Source organism: Salvia splendens, chromosome 6, assembly GCF_004379255.2.
Source record: "Salvia splendens isolate huo1 chromosome 6, SspV2, whole genome shotgun sequence".
Classification (NCBI taxonomy): domain Eukaryota; kingdom Viridiplantae; phylum Streptophyta; class Magnoliopsida; order Lamiales; family Lamiaceae; genus Salvia; species Salvia splendens.
Window position 1 is genome coordinate 10,046,568 of NC_056037.1, and position 18,681 is coordinate 10,065,248.

General features: G+C 41.1%; 3 protein-coding genes across 6 annotated transcripts; 2 read left to right on the forward strand and 1 right to left on the reverse strand.

Moving 5' to 3' along the window:
• Positions 1-478: 478 nt before the first annotated feature.
• Positions 479-3,190, reverse strand: LOC121810087 ((S)-2-hydroxy-acid oxidase GLO1-like). Its single transcript, XM_042210983.1, has 12 exons — positions 3,036-3,190; positions 2,564-2,741; positions 2,363-2,487; positions 2,237-2,283; positions 2,073-2,150; positions 1,868-1,992; positions 1,730-1,796; positions 1,589-1,651; positions 1,427-1,496; positions 1,236-1,336; positions 990-1,094; positions 479-901 (listed from the first exon to the last, which is right to left on the reverse strand). Exons 2-12 carry the CDS (start codon positions 2,701-2,703, stop codon positions 710-712), a joined length of 1,113 nt encoding a protein of 370 aa, XP_042066917.1. The 5' UTR covers positions 2,704-2,741; positions 3,036-3,190; the 3' UTR covers positions 479-709.
• Positions 3,191-4,276: 1,086 nt separating this feature from the next.
• On the forward strand, positions 4,277-8,077 carry LOC121806501. Of its 3 annotated transcripts, none has more exons than XM_042206560.1 (6): positions 4,277-4,590; positions 5,113-5,274; positions 5,361-5,486; positions 5,596-5,634; positions 6,685-7,296; positions 7,536-7,650. In XM_042206560.1, exons 1-6 carry the CDS (start codon positions 4,537-4,539, stop codon positions 7,536-7,538), a joined length of 996 nt encoding a protein of 331 aa, XP_042062494.1. In that variant the 5' UTR covers positions 4,277-4,536; the 3' UTR covers positions 7,539-7,650. The 3 variants fall into 3 exon arrangements, with proteins under 3 accessions (XP_042062494.1, XP_042062492.1, XP_042062493.1); XM_042206558.1 differs by having other exon boundaries at positions 4,289-4,590; positions 7,532-8,077; XM_042206559.1 differs by lacking the exon at positions 5,596-5,634 and having other exon boundaries at positions 4,294-4,590; positions 7,532-8,077.
• A 2,589-nt stretch (positions 8,078-10,666) lies between these two features.
• LOC121808650 (mitochondrial import inner membrane translocase subunit PAM16 like 1-like) lies at positions 10,667-18,616 on the forward strand. 2 transcript variants are annotated; one of them, XM_042209236.1, is made up of 5 exons: positions 10,667-10,789; positions 16,699-16,752; positions 17,281-17,368; positions 18,087-18,217; positions 18,325-18,616. In XM_042209236.1, the coding sequence occupies exons 2-5, from the start codon at positions 16,750-16,752 to the stop codon at positions 18,454-18,456; spliced, it is 354 nt and encodes a 117-aa protein (XP_042065170.1). In that variant the 5' UTR covers positions 10,667-10,789; positions 16,699-16,749; the 3' UTR covers positions 18,457-18,616. The 2 variants fall into 2 exon arrangements, with proteins under 2 accessions (XP_042065170.1, XP_042065171.1); XM_042209237.1 differs by having other exon boundaries at positions 10,693-10,744.
• The last annotated feature ends 65 nt before the right edge of the window (positions 18,617-18,681 follow it).

Below are 18,681 nucleotides of genomic sequence, written 5' to 3' on the forward strand. Positions count from 1 at the left end.
AACTACTTCACAAAATATGATACTCTGACTAAAGATGGGCCTTTTTATTAGCTAAAATATGGTTCAATTAATACTTGGTATGTTAGTTAGAAATTAGCAATTAATAAGCCCATTACTCTGACTATCTGAGCTATAGAATACAGAGGAGTATTATAATTAGTGTAGCAATTAATGGGCCTTTAATGTCGATGATGTTTTTGTTCATAATCTGTTAATATTTGTTTAATCATCTTTATCTCTTTGAAAGTTGCAACTCTTTAATTTTGAAAATTTTGTAAACTCAAATTTTTTTGAAAAGGTTTTGGTAAAGACCCATCAAGTATCTACGAATCTTACTAAACTGTTTTTCTTAAACTTTTTTTTTTAATTCTGGCCTCTTTCACTAGTCATTGTGCTAAGCTCAACCATATACACAATCATGGAGACAATTAAAAACGTCATTCACAACTCTAATACCCTTGATATAATAAAAATTGAATAATAGCAAAAGTATGATTAATTATTATAGATATCTCATAACTTCGATTCGAATTTCAGTCTCATATTTGACATGGAATGAGGCAAGCAAGGGGCATTTATGAAGAATATAAGTGTTCCATCATCATTCAAAAGCTTGTCAAATGAGTAGAATGAAGAAGTTGAGAGCATATTTCACAATATGAAACATGATATATAGGTTTGGACATCTATGTTTTGATGCACGCATCTCTTATAACCTGGGGGCCGGGAGTCCCCGAGGGGCGTCCCACTCGGTCACAATGTGGTTGCGCGTGATCTCACTGAGTGTGCGGCACCCACTCAATGCCATGGTCAGCTCAAACTCATCGCGCAACATCTGGAGCACCTTCTTCACGCCCGCCTCCCCTTCAGCGGCCAATGAGAACACCACCGGTCGCCCAATCTGGAAATTATATATCGGTTACTGGACTCTTTCTTGATGCTCGGGGCGAAAAAGGAAAACTAGTTGGTGTTAGTTATATTGAACTTACAAAGATGCCAGCAGCTCCGAGTGCCAATGCCTTGAACACATCTGTTCCACGGCGGACACCTCCATCCAAGAACACGGGAACCCGGCCTTGAGCACCTTTCACGACCTGAAAAACCGACTGCTCGTTAGAGACTAGACAAGCCAAACTAAGACAGCAATGAGATTGGCTCTCCAATGCAGAGGCAAAAGGGAGTTTGCAAAGTTCTTTTAGTTCAATAGGTGTTGGAATCAAAACACTTTTGAGTACCTCCTCCAAAGCCATGATGGTCGAGGGCACGTAGTCCAGCTGACGAGCACCATGGTTGGAGACGATGATACCTGCAGCTCCACTCTGAACAGCAATCCTTGCTGCATATATACACATATGTTTCTTGCTAAATTAGTATAAACTCACACACATACACACAATGCTGTAACTCAAATGCTTTCTGCTCTTACCATCCTCTGCAGTGAGCACACCCTTCACCAAGATTGGCATTGAAGTGATTGATTGCAGCCACTTAACATCCTTCATTAGTCACCGTGTACATCATAAATCAATCTCACACCTTGTAAATCCAAATACCAAATTGATCAATCTATGATGAACAGAAAGATTACCTTCCAGCTCAACGTGCGATCAATTTGACCAGCAACGTAGGAAGCAAGTCCAGAGTCATTGGCCTGCACAGTGAAGATAGCGTGAGAACGAGCGGCATGAACAAAAGGATGTGGAGTAGCTAGATATGTTGGTCTACTTACTTCATCCATCTTCCCGAGGTCCAAGCCCTCAAAGTTTTTCAGTGTCAAGCCGGGTGGCAAAACAAATCTGGAAACAACAACCAATGAGTAGAGGTTTATAAGGTTAGCTAGCATGTTTGTAAAAGTGATGATGGGAACCTGTTCTTGATGTCAGATTCACGGCGTCCCAATCTTGGGGTGTCGACAGTGAGTGCAATGGCCTTGAAACCTGCCCTCTCAGCTCTCCTCACAAGCTGAGCCACAACGTTCCTGTCCTTGTAGACCTGAAACATAGAGAGGGGCAGGGCAAACTAAGCTATCCATCATCCATCTCTGATGATAAATAATTCAAGTGCAGACTCACATAAAGCTGGAAGAATCGAATGCCAGGCCCTGTGGAAGCTACTTCCTCAACGCTGGAAGTGGCCCATGACGAAAGGGTCTGATGTAAAGTTTGGATTAGCATTCCAGACTATTGGAAAACTTGATGAATAGAGTCAAGTATTGAGTTAAAGAGAGAAACCAAACCATGATAGTTCCAGCTGAGGATGCAGCTCTAGCTGTTGCATACTCTCCTGCAGACAAGGCAGTATACGTTTATAGACAGACAAATTCTCAATCTAATAAGTCGATGAAACGGAAAGGCTTAGTTACCATCAGGGTGAGCCATTTTCTGCATAGCAGTCGGGGCAATCATGATTGGCATAGAGATCTTGAAGCCCAACACAGTAGTAGTCATGTCGATTTTGCTAACATCAATCAGAATCCGGGGCCTAAACCTGCATACGGTTTGAATTTGTCATCAGAACACCGTTAATAATTTTTCTATTGCTAACCTCACATCCAGTCACTTACAGAATCCTCGAAAATGCATTTCTGTTCTCAGCAAGAGTCCATTGGTCCTCTGCACCCGAGGCGTAGTAATCGTACACCATTTTAGGCAGTTTCTCCTTGGCAATAGCCTGGTACTCGGTTACATTTGTGATCTCCCCCATCTCTACACTTGCTTTTTCACAACTTCCCTCCCTTTGATCTTCATTCACATAATACCAATTACCAAACCAAGACATACATGATTAAAAACACAAATTAAGACCTGTCTCATTTAAGGGCAGGAACCAATATTCTAATTAAACGCATCATAAGAATTGAGGTAAACTAACTAGATTGTTTAATAAAACAAAGCATTAGTCATATGATATCTTTACTAAACTAACTAATATTTCAAAAATCAAAACATGGGTGACAAAAAGAAACCTCTTTTCTATCAGTCAAGAAGAAGTAGAGAGAGAGAGAGAGAGAGAGAGGGAGGGAGAGAGAAGCAGACCTGAAGGCTCAAGAAAAATGAGCAGAGTGCATGCAATGAAGGGAGTACTAGTACTAGTATAGTAGATAAACTCCAAAGGCAGTGAGCCAAGAAAAATATTGATAAATAATTGCTAAAAACAAGAAAAATTGGGTAGGAAGGCGACAAAGGTGATGAATGGAATACAGGATTAGCTTTTGGAGGTTAGAATTCAAAACCACATCCGATCAGCGGGCAAATGGGCTGATCTCTACCACACCCTTCTTGTGTGTTTCACAGTGTTTTCTTCATTATCCGTGAGCAAATTATTCACAAAATTTCAATTTTTATGTGTAGATATTTATGTAATAGTATTACTTAATTCCACTATTTTCTTGATAAGTGCTGTCTTAATCTTCTTTCCCCCCAACTTTGTCATTTGACTATTAAGGATAGTAGGGTTTTTGAAGAAAAGGGTGGTGGGGGGATATGGGATAGAAGACGAGTCTCTGTCCTTTGTTATCTACATGAACAAATTAACATCATTTCTTATCAATCTTCATAATTTCACTATATGTTATGTAATGTTTTGCGTTGAGCGACGAGAATTAGGCCTGTATTTTGAAATTGGAATAAATATATTGTGACAGAAAAAAAGATGAAGATAAGTTAAAAAAACTTCTAGGCCATGACATTACACGTGAACAACTCTCCTCTTTTTCACCAAATTAGGAATCCAAGTTGGAGTCAGCAGATTAAAATCATCTGCAAATGGTTGTTAGGCGGTTAGCCTGCTATATTCCTCAATTCCCTAGGCATACTAAAACTGGTTTTTGTTCATGCCATTTATTCATATTATTGCAAGACCAAATCTTTGCAGAGTTGAGGCCACTGCATTTGCGTATGTGGACGTTCGCATTCGTTCACAGCACCATTACGATGCAGGATGAAAAGGGTAGCCCGAGAGCTTCGCAGCTGGAATGCAGCCTTATTGCACCAAGGGGCATCTGCTTTTTCTGATTGATCCACATTTATAAGTTTTTTATATTTTTTTTGTAACTCTACCTATATATACCCTCTCACTTCTACAGGAGAACGATCGGTATCAATTATCATAGCATCTAAAAATAATACAATAATTTGATCAATCAAAGATTTCAACACAGGTCTTAACAGCAATCAAGCCAGCAGCAATGTCTTGTAGAGTAGAGTTGAATAACAATGATAATACAAAATCTGGATAGGAACATAAGAAAACAAAATTGTCAAAGGAAAAACGTCACCAAATTGTTCTTAACGACAAGTCAGCCTAGGTGCACATAAATTTCAGTAGAAGAGAAGATAATTTTACCAACACCATATTGTAAGGTAATCGAGACTAAACACAGGATGAATGAGAGGGGTATTTCAACAATACATCCGGCCATGTGCTCACACAATCAGTTACCTCTTTCATCAGAGATGCCACCTTATCGACATCTACACGAATTTGCTGCTTGCTATCTCTTTCACGCACTGTCACTGAGTCGTAGAATCAACTGTGATGGCGAAAGGAACTCCGAGTTCATCAGTTCTTGCGTATCTTTTTCCTATAGAGGTACCTGCACAGTAAAGCTTACATTAAAAGCTAGAAACTAGTACATGCCAGATCAAGCTCTCAGTAGTTCCAAAATAAGTACTCCCTCCCTTTCACCATAGTTGAGGCTTCCTATATCATCTTTATCCGCCTAAAATCAATCTCAGTGTTTTAAACATGGACTTCATAGTTCATACTATAAATTTATATTCATATGAAATATGCTAATTGATTATTTGATTGATGAAAGTGGTGGTAATTATGATTTTAATTGTGCCACCAATTTTATTTAATATAATCAAATCAAATCAAATTAAATATACTACCAGAACCATAAAACTAATGTAAAGTGATTATAAATCACCTCATAAATGATTCTGATCGAATTTAGACATGTTACGCAGTAGTATATGGAGTATCAATTATAAGTAGTACTATTACAATTGTGATATTTCCCTTTTCAAAATGCATCATTTTTACCGTTAAACAATACCGTAAGCTCCTGTATCGAGATCACGCATCCTTCATTTCCCCGCCAAACAGAACGCCACAATGAATGGCCGCAGAGCCACTAGCTCCACCGGCGCTCCGGCGCCGTCGCTCAAAGATGCGCAATCGAAGCTCTTTCGTATCGTCTGCCACCACGAGCAGCTCAAAGTCTCATTCGAACAGCTCCGATCTCAGATTGGAGCTGGTTTGCTCGAGGTCCAGTTAAACCCTCGATTAATTTTGTGAAATCTTCCATACTTTGTTTGCTCATTATTTTGAAAGTCATTTTATGGTTTTGGAAGGCCGAAGATGTGTTCGTGTCGCTGGCTATTCAGCTAATGAAGTTGGTAGGACTGAAGACGACTGAGATGGCTGAAGAGAGGAGATTTAGCACGATCGTATCCTCTTTTGACAGTTCACAACCGCAGGTAATTGGCGTAATATTTAAATCTATCTACCAATTCACATTTGTTTTTGTGCGCGAACACGATATCTTGTCACGTAATTTGCTCTAATGATAAACACATCATGACGCAGACTGTGCAGGTTTGGACACGGAGAAAGGTTCAGATCCATGTGTGTGAATTTAAAGTGCTTCTTTTTGTTGGTTTTACTCAATTTGTGGTCCTTAATAGTATTTGTGTATGTTAAAGTTTTGAAGATATTTGAGTAAATTGGACTGAGAGCCGTTTATGCTTTTCCCATGGACGAACATAAAACATTATTTTCCATAGCGAGGATTCCTGATTAGATGCAAGATCACCATTCAAGTAAATGAAATATCTATAGTTGTGTATGGAAAAAGTATAAAAGGCTTAGATCCTTGCTTGAACATTTTAGGCAACGCTTTAGATGTGTAAGTGTAAACAATTGGAAGAAGATCATATATATGGAAGTTGTCATGCTAAATGAGAGCCTGATTATCTATAGAATTTACATGGAATCTTGCTGAAATAGCTTGCACATAAGAAAAAGTTAGCCGTTGTTGTATATATGGATCCTTATAATATAAGTAACATTCTTTGGATTTTTATTATGGTGAATGCGACTATCTGAGTAAGGAGGAAGAGGAAAGTTGAGAAAATTCATAATATTTTCACAACTTTTGTTGAATTAAGTGTCTGCAAGATCTGCCTGTTGAGCAATTTGTGTTGATTATTCAGAGACTAACTATATATTTGACTTTGGTTCTACTAATATAATGTTTTGCAGGCCAGCTGGTACCAAGTTACAGAAGTTTTTTTTGTAGTACTATCACTTAAATGAAAAACTGAGAATTTCTGGAACTTAAACTAGATAAATCTCAACACGCAGTGTTGAGCTGCAATAGGGGGATATTTCCACTTTAACCTATGTACTTAATGTTTCAAAGTTCAGACCCCCGCAGGCTGCAGTAAGCTCTTGGGCCTCAATATCATGTAGCACGGGAAAATACTGTGTAGTGACCAGTGAATCATTAATATAAGGCTCTGCTGAGGTGCAACATAATGGGTTCCAGTTATTGCATATCTTACCTCATGGCTTGAAGTTTTGAATGTGTTTATGTATCAACTAAGCACTTCAGTAATTATCTTTGTTTCTCTTTGTTGTATTCCATTTTCAGCATTTGTTTTTGTTTAACTGTAGCCAGAAGACTATATGGAAAAAGCCATGAAAGCTGGAAATGAGCTGATGGAGAGACAGAAGCTACAGATAATTCATATCATTGGCATTCTTCAAAATATCGAAGATCAGGTCAATTCAAGCAAAAAAAGCATCGTTCAGGACCTTGCTGAGTGTCAATCGTTCATAAGCAAGCTCTTCCGCAAAGCTTCTTCAGTTGTTTCTTCAGCACATCAGTCTGGCAGGAGCAATGACCTAGCTCAAGTGACACAAAAGGTTCTAAAATATACATTTAATCAAGTAGGACTCGCCCTTGGATCAGTGGAGGTTGGAGTAGAAGACATCATTACTGGACTGGCTGACCAAATGTGCAATCCGATGTGTCAGTATGTCCATGGTCTTAAGGCTGAAATGAAGACTGGAGCATGCTCTTATTTACTGGAGACTGTTAAGGAGATGCATGAAGTAATGCAGGTCAGGAGACTTGAGTTGGAGGAAGCAAAAAGTCAGACTAGATATGCAGAACAAAGCAGGATTGAGGCATTGAGCATGTTAACGCAATCAGAAGAAACAGCCAAGGAGCTGATGATGTCCTTGAGATTGCTATCAGATGATAGAACTGGACTAGAACAAGAGGTACATGTTTTTCTTCCTTTTGTTTTTTCTGATCAATTCAGTTGGAAAAATAGTTGCAGCTAAAGAGAAAATCAATCTAAGTCCAAATGAGTATGACTAATTCAGAACATAGCAAAATTTACCACATTGTGTTTTCTAAATGCATCAACTGCTGACATTGTGGTTGTTTCATTATGTCATGGTTGTTGTCTGCTGCTGCTAACATAGTTTCTTTTCCCTCTGACATGACCCGAAGGCAGTAAAAGTGAGAGAAGATCAGGCTAAAGACGACGGCTTAATGTGGGAATTACTGAGGCAGAAAGGGCCGTCCCCATCGGACAGTCCTCTGGGACCAAATGAGCTTCAAGGGATAGGAACAAGCAGCAAAAGACTTCCTTCGAAAAGGGTGAATTCCATGCTCATTCAGAGTTACAGGGCTCCTAAACGTCCTCAGATAAAGAGGAACGATTCAACCATCAACACCAAGATGATCCTAAGTTCATCCCCTTCAGCAACAACTCAAAATGTTCCAACTTACACACGCGTTAACTCACTCATCAACACGAACTGATTCTTGCAGATAACCAGGCATTTGGCAAGCTATTGCACAACCCACCAAATCAGAGTGTTGTGAGTTTCTTATTTTGCACTTGTTCTTAACTTCTTATCATTGCCGGTGTTCTGGAAAATTGTCTGAATGTGTTTTTGTTGCTATGCCAGGCTGTTCAGTCTGTGAATTATAGTTTAAATGTTTTGGTCTGAAACAGAGGTAATCATCAGTATTATTTCTCTTGGACTCCTTAGTAAGCAGTACATCATTTATGAGGATGAGCATATTTTATCGCCAAAAGCCCAAAACACACTTACAAATTCGTAATCCTTATCTTTGGGGATAAGCACCATTTACAAAATTTGGTTTATCATTCTTACAAATTTAGTTTTGTCTAGGGCCCATTTACTATATAATATGATAGGCATGATATGTTTGGAATTCCTTCTCAAATTTGTTTAATACCGCCTTTACATACTCATAACGGAAGATCTACCAATTAATTTTAAAATATTATATACCCTCACTATTTAGTTTTCATGAAAAGAAGTACAATTTCAATTACAAATGAGGGTATATAAAACGACAAAAATATCCTTCTTAGGAAAAATAACCGTTTATCATTAATTGTCCAATTTGAGATCAAACCGAGTTTAAAAAAACATACTATGAGGAAATGTGCGTTCAAAATGTTAGTGAAATATTAAATCCATTTTATATACTAATTGTAAAATTAAGTGAAATGAATTAATGAAATTTGAGATATATGAATCAAATATAGTTTAAAAAAGAGAGATATATAATGATACATTTTTAAATGGCAAAATGAAATATTTAAAGATGAAGTAATTTTTTTGAAGAAGCAAATAGGGTAATAATTTAATTGATAGAATCCTGAGAAAATAATGGTGAATTTACTTATTAGTTGTATTAAGTGAAATATGAATCATTACAATTTACAAAAGTAGTCAATGTGACAATGTTACAAGGAGTATTTGATAAGAAAATGATAAGAGCATCCACATCGGCGAGCATGTTGTCGTCCGTCTGTCCGTGCCAGCGGCACGAAGACGCTGCCCGCTACTGCACTCGCGCCACTGGCACGGTACTGCTCGATGCATCGAGCACGTCCGTGCTAGCGAGCAGGCGACGTGGCGCGTTCTGATTGGCCAAATGCATATCCGTTGGAAAATCATATTTTTAAAATTGAAAATAATACCAAAAAAACAAAAATTCAAAATCCCAAAAAAATGCCCTTTTTTGCTCATTTTTCTGTATTTTTTTGAATTTTTTTATTCTTTTCCCCAAAATCATCTATAAATACACACATTCATCATCCATTTTTCACATTAAATCATCTCGCATTCATATTTTTCATACAACTTATCTATACCTTCATCTCTCACTCAAAACCTCAAATGGACTTCACCCATCTCATTGCGGAAGCGGAGCGCGAAGAACAAGAATACTACAAATAATATCGTGCCGCTTATGAAGCATATGTCGCAGCGAATACCCCCGCTCCTCCTCCTCAACCAACTAGATCAACTCGCCGCTACATCCATCATGACCAGGAGGGAGCCCACGAAAGGCTCGTTGCCGACTATTTTTCCGACCAGCCGTAGTTTCCGGAAGATTACTTTAGGAGTCGTTTTCGCATGTCAAAGCGCTTGTTCATGCATATTGTCAACACATTGTCCGCCCGTGTTGAATACTTCCAAACAGGTCCAGATGCAGCCGGTCGGCAAAGTCTCTCGGCGTTGCAGAAATGTATACCACATGGGTTAATATCTCGCCGATGGTATCTACCCAAGGTGGTCGACTTTCCTGAAGACGCTCAGCAAACCGCAAGACCCGAGACGGGTTCTTTTTGCGCATCGTCAAGAGTCCGCGTGGAAACACGTCGAAAAAGCCTTTGGGGTCCTTCAAGCCCGATTCAACATTGTGAAGGCCCTGTCTCGGCTGTGGTACGTGAAAAATATCGTCGACATCATGTACGCGTGTATTATCTTACACAACATGATTATAGCCGAAGAAGGACCGAGGGCGGCCAGCTTTTACGACAAGGATGAAGCCGGAAGCTCAAGCGCGAGGTCTCCCCCACGCCGAGGTGTGCATACGACGGTGGGTGAGAGAATCGAAACAAGACACACAATGAGCGATACCCGAACCCACGTTGAGCTACAAGAAGACCTAATCAAACACGTGTGGGCGAAATTCGGCCACGGGTAGTGGGTTTTTTAATTTTATGAATTTAATTATGTAATTTTTAATTTTTAGGAGTTTAATTATGTAATTTTTAATTTTTAGGATTTTAATTATGTAATTTTTATTTTTTAGGATTTTAATTATGTAATTTTTATTTTTTAATGCATTTTAATTTTGTGGAAATGTTTTTATTTAAATTGAATAATGGAATGGTGGGACCCTTGTGCTCGTTCTTGCGGAAGAGCACGGATGTGGGTGTTGTGCTCTTGCCTAAGAGCATGCAGAAAAAGTGGGGCCGAGCCCACATCCGTGCTCGTTGGCAATAGTATGGATGTGGATGCACTAACTACAATCTAAAATTATTTAATTTGGTGCCTCATTTCACTCTTTATTTATTTGAGTGGACTTTTAAAAAAAGTTCTTTGGTTGATTAGATTTTCTTTTTTATTTTTCTCTCCTTTATCCTCATTTGATATAATATTTTGAGGAAGAAAAGAGATATTGAACAATGAACACAAATCATTTAAAATTACGATATAGGAGAGCAAAATTACAAACAGAATTTAAATTGTCCAAAATATTCTTCAAGTTAAAAAAAATGAAAAAATAGTATAAAAAATTCTGAATAAATATAAATCCTTTCCAAGTTCAGCCTATTTATTTGTAAAACAGATTTTTGGGTTTCTTCCACAGCTCTCACACGAAAAGAAGGTCGGACATCTTCCTCTTCTTGTGATTTCTCTTACAGTTTCTAAGGTGCGGTTTCCGTTATATCTTATCTTGGATTTATTGCAGCTCTGTTTCCCCCCTTTTTCTCTTAATGTTGGTATTGCTTCATACGAATAGGTTTTTCTAATATATTCCCCCTTTAATTTTGTCAGACCTTATTATTATGTAATTTGTTATTCAATCAATTGAATTTCATTGATATGCTTATGTTTCGCTTTGTTTTGTCATAGGAAATGGTAGTTTTTGCTTCGTTTCTTCTTCGATACTGTTATGTTTTTTGTGCAAATATTTTCTTTAGGGTGTCTAGTTACAATGCTCCCCTTTCACCTTGACGATTATGTTGAACGGTGATCGGTACTCAGCCGTAGAGTGAGCTAAGAACCCAGTATCCACGCACGCAATATGAAATAACGCACACAACGAAAGCAAATGGAACAAAATGGAGCCTTATTGATAATATCTAATAGGAACTAGAACGATTACACAGAAAGGGAAATGAACACTGAAAACGAGAATGATACTCTGCCTTCAACAATCCTGGCCCATAACTAACACCCAAATTGACAGCTTCTTCCTTGTGGTCCCCCCTCCTTTTATCAGCCGCTATCCACCTCATCATTCTGTTATCTCCGCTCTCCACACGCCACCATACTCTCACCACACGCCAATGCGAGATAATCACGTGTTCTTATTAATCACACATCCTACTAGCATGACTAGGTGCATGCGTCACCATCTACGTTGCATGCCGACGTCAGCTCCTCCGCCAAGCATGCAACAATACCCTCCCCTTAAGGTTCCTTGTCCTCAAGGAAACTGCTCCTTGATCACATCTGCAAATTCCCACGATGCATCTGCCGGCTATGTACCCGACCAATGGATCAACCACTGGGTTGCCGCGGCATTGCGACACTTCACCATTTTCCCCTCCAAGATAGCCAAGGGAATTGCATCCCGGATATGAGAGACAGGAGGTAGATCAGGAACAGGAGCAGTCGGTGGAGCCGCAGCCTTCAAGAGAGAAATGTGGAACACATTATGAATGGCCGCGGATTGAGGCAAATTGAGTTTATACGGCACCTCGCCCACCTTGTCGACAATTTGATAAGGCCCATAGAACTTAGGCTCAAACTTGTGGTGTTTTCCCCTGATAGATGTCTGCCTATACTCCCGCAGCTTCAGCCACACCCACTCGCCTATCTCAAACACCTTGTCCACCCTATGCCGATTAGCCTGTGCAATCATACGATCAACGGCTTTTTGTAAATTCCGATTGAGTAAAGCGATCATCTCCTCTCTGTCCCGTAGCGTGATATCCCCCGCTTCCACCCTCGAATCACCCAGAAGGTAAGGAATATGTAATGGTGGAGCATACCCATACAAGGCCTCGAACGGGTCATCCTGATGTTAGAGTGATACGTGGTATTATACCAGTGCTCAGCCAACCCAATCCACTGTGCCCAAGAGTTGGGTTTTTCCCCCACCGAACACCTCAAGTAACATTGAAGACACCGGTTGACGACCTCAGACTGGCAGTCGGTCTCGGGGTGGTACGCCGTGGAGTACAGAAGCTCAACTCCGAGAAAAGCAAATAACTACTTCCATAAAGCCCCGTTGAAAATGGAGCCCCGATCACTCACAATCCTAGTCGGCAACCCATGAAGTTTAAACACCGATTTAAGGAAAGCCTCGGCCACGGTCTTGGCTGAAAACGGGTGGGACTAAGCCACAAAATGGGCAAACTTGCTCAGTCGATCCACAATGACAAAGATTGTATTTTTACCCTGAGATGTTGGAAGAGCTTCAATGAAGTCCATGGTGAGGTCCGTGAATAGCCCAGTGGGCAGGGGCAATGGTTGAAGCAAGCCTGCAGGCGGTGAATTACCCGACTTGAACCGTTGGCAAGTCACACAAAGCCGCACAAACTCCCTAATATCTCGCAGCATCTTAGGCCAATATAACAAAGATGACAGCCTCTTATAAGTTGCTAAAGCGCCCGAATGGCCAGCCATCACTGAGCCGTGAAACAGGGCAAGTATCTGCGCCTTCAACTCAAGATCATTCCCCACCACCAACCGACCAGACCCATTCAACCAAGTATACTTAGGATGAACCTCAGCCCTGAGCTCCTTATTCTTGATAATGAGCAGAATATGGGAATCCCCTTGCCATGATTCCCTGATCCTTCCCATCAACTCCACTGGAATCACATAAGAAGTGAGAGTGAGTAGCATGATCTCCGGAACTCTTGACAGAGCGTCGGCTGCAGAATTCTCCACCCCTTTCTTATATTTGATTTCATAATCAAAATGCATCAACTTAGCCATCCATGCCTGTTGTGTTGGTGTTGTCAATTTTTGCTCCAACATATACTTCAAGCTTTGATGATCCGTCAAGATGATGAACTTTCGACATTGGAGATAATGGTACCACTTCTTCACCGCTAGAAGGATCGCAAGCAACTCCTTCTCATAGACCGAAAGTCCTTGATACTTGGGTGACAATGCCTTACTAATGTAGGCTATCGGGTGCCCCTCTTGCATCAATATAGCCCCAATGCCTGCGCCGGAAGCGTCGGTCTCCACTGTGAAATTTTTAGCAAAATCAGGCAGTGCCAATACAGGAGCCGAAATGAGAGCCTCCTTCAATCTGTCAAAAGCTCCTTGGGCACCCTCTGTCCAAGTAAATGTAGAGCTCTTGATAAGGTCTATCAATGGCTTAGCAATAGCTCCATAACCCTACAGAAACCGACGATAATACCCAGCTAGACCCAAGAAACTCCGCACATGCTTAATTGTCTTCGGCCTTGGCCAAGTCGATTTTGCCCTCATCCGGTGCCACCCCGTCTTTGGAGATCACATGCCCAAGATACTCCACCTTTTCACACCCAAAACTGCATTTAGACCTCTTGGCGAAGAGGCTGTGTTCCTGCATCAACTCAAGCACCACAGATAGATGCTGCCTCACATGATCAAGTTTAGTAGCGCTATAGATTAGTATATCATCAAAGAAGACTAATACTAATTTCCTCAAATGCTCCTTGAAGACCGTATTCATCAAGTTTTGGAATGTTGCCGGGGCGTTAGTTAACCCGAAGGGCATCACAAGGAACTCAAAGTGACCAGCGTGTGTTTTGAAGGAGGTTTTGAACGCATCCTCCGGTGCCATTCTCACTTGCGAATACCCCGAGCGTAGATCAATTTTTGAGAACCACCGTGCTGCGCCCAACTCGTCCAATAGCTCCTCAATGATAGGAGTGCGATATTTATCCTTGATAGTGATCGCGTTTAGCCCCCGATAATCCACGCACATCCTCCACATAGCATCCTTCTTCTTCACAAGTACAACGGGACTGGCGAAAGGGCTCATGCTCGGCCTAATAACCCCATTCTTAAGCATCTCCTCAATTAAGGAGCCTATGACATCCTTCTGTTGGGATGCGTATTTGTAAGGGCGAACATTGACAGCCTCTGCTCCTTGAGGATGATACGGTGGTCTTGCTTCCTCTGCGGTGACAGCCCCTTTGGTTCGTCAAAGATTACCGCATATGATGCAAGAAGAGCCTGCAACTTAGTCCATTTTTCCTCTGTCTCCACACTAAAACAGGACCAATTTCCAGCCTCTGTTTCAGGCATGATCAAGCTCAGCTTCCCGATATTATCATCCTCTGCTTGCGGGTTAAAAACATGCAGACAGTGGAGTTGCTCAGGTTTAGACGGCCAGCACTCCCCCTGCAGCTTAACTCTCTCCCCTTTCAGCTCAAAAATCGTACTCAAATCACCAAAATTCTACCCAATATAGCCCAACGTAGAGAGCCATTGACCACCCAATATGAGATCGTAGGATTCCAGTTTAATGAGGTAGACCTCTGCCACGAAGGACACCCCTGCATTTCCCACACGAATGCCTCACATTTGTGAGAACATTGCAGTAACTGACCATTAGCTATCTCCACATTTCATGGTGTTACCGGCGAGAGTTTGCACTTGAGTCGCCCCGCTAGATGCTCATTTAAGAAATTATGAGTGCTTCCCGAGTCAATCAGCACTCGCAACATATGCCTGTGGCACGTCCCTTTGATCCTCATGATTTGTGGCCCATTTTTTCTACACAAGGCATGAAGCAATAACTGCAAAGCATCATCCCCTGCTTCGTCCGGCTCCTCCACCAACCTAACCATCTCCCCTATCTCTCCCTCGTCCACCTCCTCAATCATATGAATAGAAAATGCCTTCCTCCTCGCGTAATTGTGAGACGGCGTGTATTTCTCCGGGCACCAAAAGCATTGGCCCTTTGCTCTCTTCTCATCCATTTTGTGATTCAATAATTACGGACCCAACCTCATGTTGCCCTGACGCGGATTCTCTCACCCAACATTCAGCAACCAACTCCCACTTGGCTTAAACGTCGCCGCCGTCACTGCTAGAGATTTGTTACTGGAATATGGACTAACTGTGTTCGCCCCAGTAGTCACGACTGCCTTCGCCCTTCCCCCCAAAGCTCGAACCGTGATATCTTGTAATTTTGCCAACGAGTACGCCTCAGCTAGCTCTCTAGGTTTTAACATGCGGACCGGCATTTCCAACTCCGCCACCAATCCGGAGAGAAATAGGCTTAAAGCTTGATCCTCACGTATGCCCGTTCTCGGACAAATCTCGTCGAGAGCGTCCATGTAAGCTTGCAATAAACCGGTCTGGCGCAGGTTGCGTAGCTCAGCCAAGGGATCATCGTATGCCTGCATTCCGAAACGAGCACCAAGCGCCACGATATAGGAGTTCCAGTCGTGAGCCGCCGCTGGCCCTTGCAAATTCATGTAGCCCCGATGCCATTGTAGGGCTTTTCCTTCAAGGTGCACAGCTGCCACCTTCATCCGCTCACGATCTGCAACCTTGGCTACCTCAAAAGAAGAATTCCGCACGCATCACCCACCCCTTGAATCCGTCACCATCGAACTTAGGGAACTCGTAGCGTGTTGACCTCCCCAACTACTCTTGAAATCCCCCCGGGAGAACGACCGTGCCCCGGCTACCTTCTCCTTGCCCCACCTTCTGTTTTCCCATAGTAAAGACCGCCATCGCCTGCAAAATCTCCTCAATCTTACCCTCCGTTCTCGCCTGCCTCTCTGCTACCTGACCCAGAGCTTCTCCTACCCTCCGATCAACCGCGTCCAACGTCTGCCGTTCGACTGTTTCCATCAGCTTCCTCTCCGATTCCGACAGCCTTGTTTGCGCCATGGTCCGGAAATCGAAGGCTCTGATACCACTTGATAGGTACTCAGCCGTAGAGTGAGCTAAGAACCCAATATCCATGCACGCAATATGAAATAACGCACACAACGAAAGCAAATGGGACAAAATGGAGCTTTATTGATAATATCTGATAGGAACTAGAACGATTACACTGAAAGGGAAATGAACACTGAAAAGGAGAATGATACTCTGCGGATCAACAATCCTAGCCCATAACTCAATACCCAAATTGACAGCTTCTTCCTTGTGGTCTCCCCTCCTTTTATCAGCCGCTATCCACCTCATCATTCTGTTATCTCCGCTCTCCACACGCCACCACACTCCCACCACACGCCAATGCGAGATAATCACGTGTTCTTATTCATCACACATCCTACTAGCATGACTAGGTGCATGCGTCAACATCTACGTTGCACACCGACGTCAGCTCCTCCGTCAAGCATGCAACAAACGGCGTTATCTGATTATAGAAATGATCTTTGGAAAGAAGATTGATTCTTGGAGAGCTCTGAAGATATATGGTGTTTGAAGGGATGATTTTATGCAAATTTGAATTGAGAAAAAAGAAATGTAGATGTATTTTAAGGGTGCACCTCATTAATATACTACCGATTTTAGGTTTTTGATTTGTGATGGATTATTTAGGATTGAATTGGATCTTACTCATTGATTCACGTTTTGATGTAGGTTATCTGGAGTTGGTAAATTGATCGGTGATCGTGTTTTGCTCCTGTAGCCATGGTATGTTCCTCCTGGTCCTAACCTGGTTTTTATCTCAGGCAAGGCATAAATTTTCTGCATGCATAGGTTCTATACAATGTCTTAGAATGGCCTTTTCTTGCTTAAATAAATGGAAAAGGATCATGAAGTTCCTCTCTTAAGCTTGCCAGGATTAGGGAGTGGGCTATTTGATTAATTGTATTCTCATTCTAACTGCGAAGTTAAGTTTTCACCACATCAATTTCACATGTAGTTGCTTGAATATATTGTAGGAAAATTCTATCTGATGCTTGTCTCCCATTTCTGGTTTACAGTTATTGTGCGTTAAGTATGTGTTTAGTTTCTAGTTCCTAGAGCCTCAAACTCTATAAATTATCAGAAGCTTGATTCACAACATTATATCCCATTGGACACTGTAATATGTCATAGTTGGCTCACATACTCAAACTTGTCAATAAATTCCGCCATGTGCTATGATATTGAAAGGTACTTATTTGTATTAGGAGTATTATTTTATATTGCAAATTGATGCTTGATGTGGGACTGCAGGCTGCTAGGATTCTTGCTAACTTGATTGTGATGGGCTCTGGAATAATGATTCGAGCGTTTGCTCAAGCATATCGCCAGGCACTTGCAAGTAAGTTTTTTTGTTACTACAGTTTCAACTTTTGGGAGGATTACACAAACTATTTTGCCAAGTACCTGATCATGATTAATTCCTACTGTTAGTGCCGAAGTCAATGTTATCATATAGCGGATATGGCGGCGCCATGGCGCTATGGCATGGAGTTTAGTGGTGGAAACGTCATAGCACCGCCATATACGCCATTTAGCAACATTGCGTGTGTACTGCATTTAGGAATGGGGCATTATGTAAGAAACATGGAGGTTAGAGTCGAATTTTATGCTTTATTAATTGTTTTAAGAGTTTTAGATGTTATATTTTTATTATTTTCTAGTTTTTGAAATATATATAAATATATAAGTATTATTTTATTTATTTAATTATTGACCGCCATGTCCGCCATACTAATACGCCATATCCCTGTGGCGGTGTTTAGGCGAACCCCCATAAGCCGTCATACAAGATTGATAACATTGGCCGAAGTTGACTAATACTATATTGGTAGAAAGATGTGAAACTTGGTATACAGATGTCAAAATTTTATAAGCTGTTGAAATGTTGCCAATAGTGTTGATGATCACAGAAAGTATTTTAGTGCTTGCGCATGGGGTTGCAATTTTCTTGTGAGTCCAACAAAATGAATTAAAGTTCATGCATTTTACGCGTTGACAATTAGAAAGAAAATTGATTTCTCTCAATGATCTACACTTTCATCCCATATGTACTGCAGATGCCTCAAAGACTGGTGCTGCGCACGAAGCAGTACAAACTATGAAAAGAGGTAGTAAAATGATGACTGAATCGGAGGCTAGGCAGATACTTGGTGTCACCGAGGATACACCATGGGAAGAGATTGTGAAGGTTTCTCCTTTCTCTAATTCCTTTTTTTTCTAATCCCTTGTCTATTTAGATAAAAAGTTTGAGTCTTCATTTGGTATGACATTGAAAATCTCTCTTAATTTTCTCAGAGGTATGACAAGTTGTTTGAGAGGAATACTCAGAGTGGCAGTTTCTATCTCCAATCGAAGGTTGTTAGAGCGAAAGAATGTCTGGAAAGTATTGAGAAACCAAAGCAGGGGCAGCAGCAGAACCCGAGTTAAAGCATTGCTTCCTGGTTCGTGAGAAATTGCTCTTCCCGAGTCGTTAACTATAGCTAGTTGTCTTGTTTTTTCTCTTGTTGTTGCCATTTAACATCTGGAATATGGGGATGTGGTACAAAAAAAATTCTCAATTATTAGTTGAGCTACGATTGTTTTGCAAGCGTTCAGGCTAGAATTTTTTTTACTATTGTTTTTGGATATATTTACAGAGAATAAGTCAGGCAA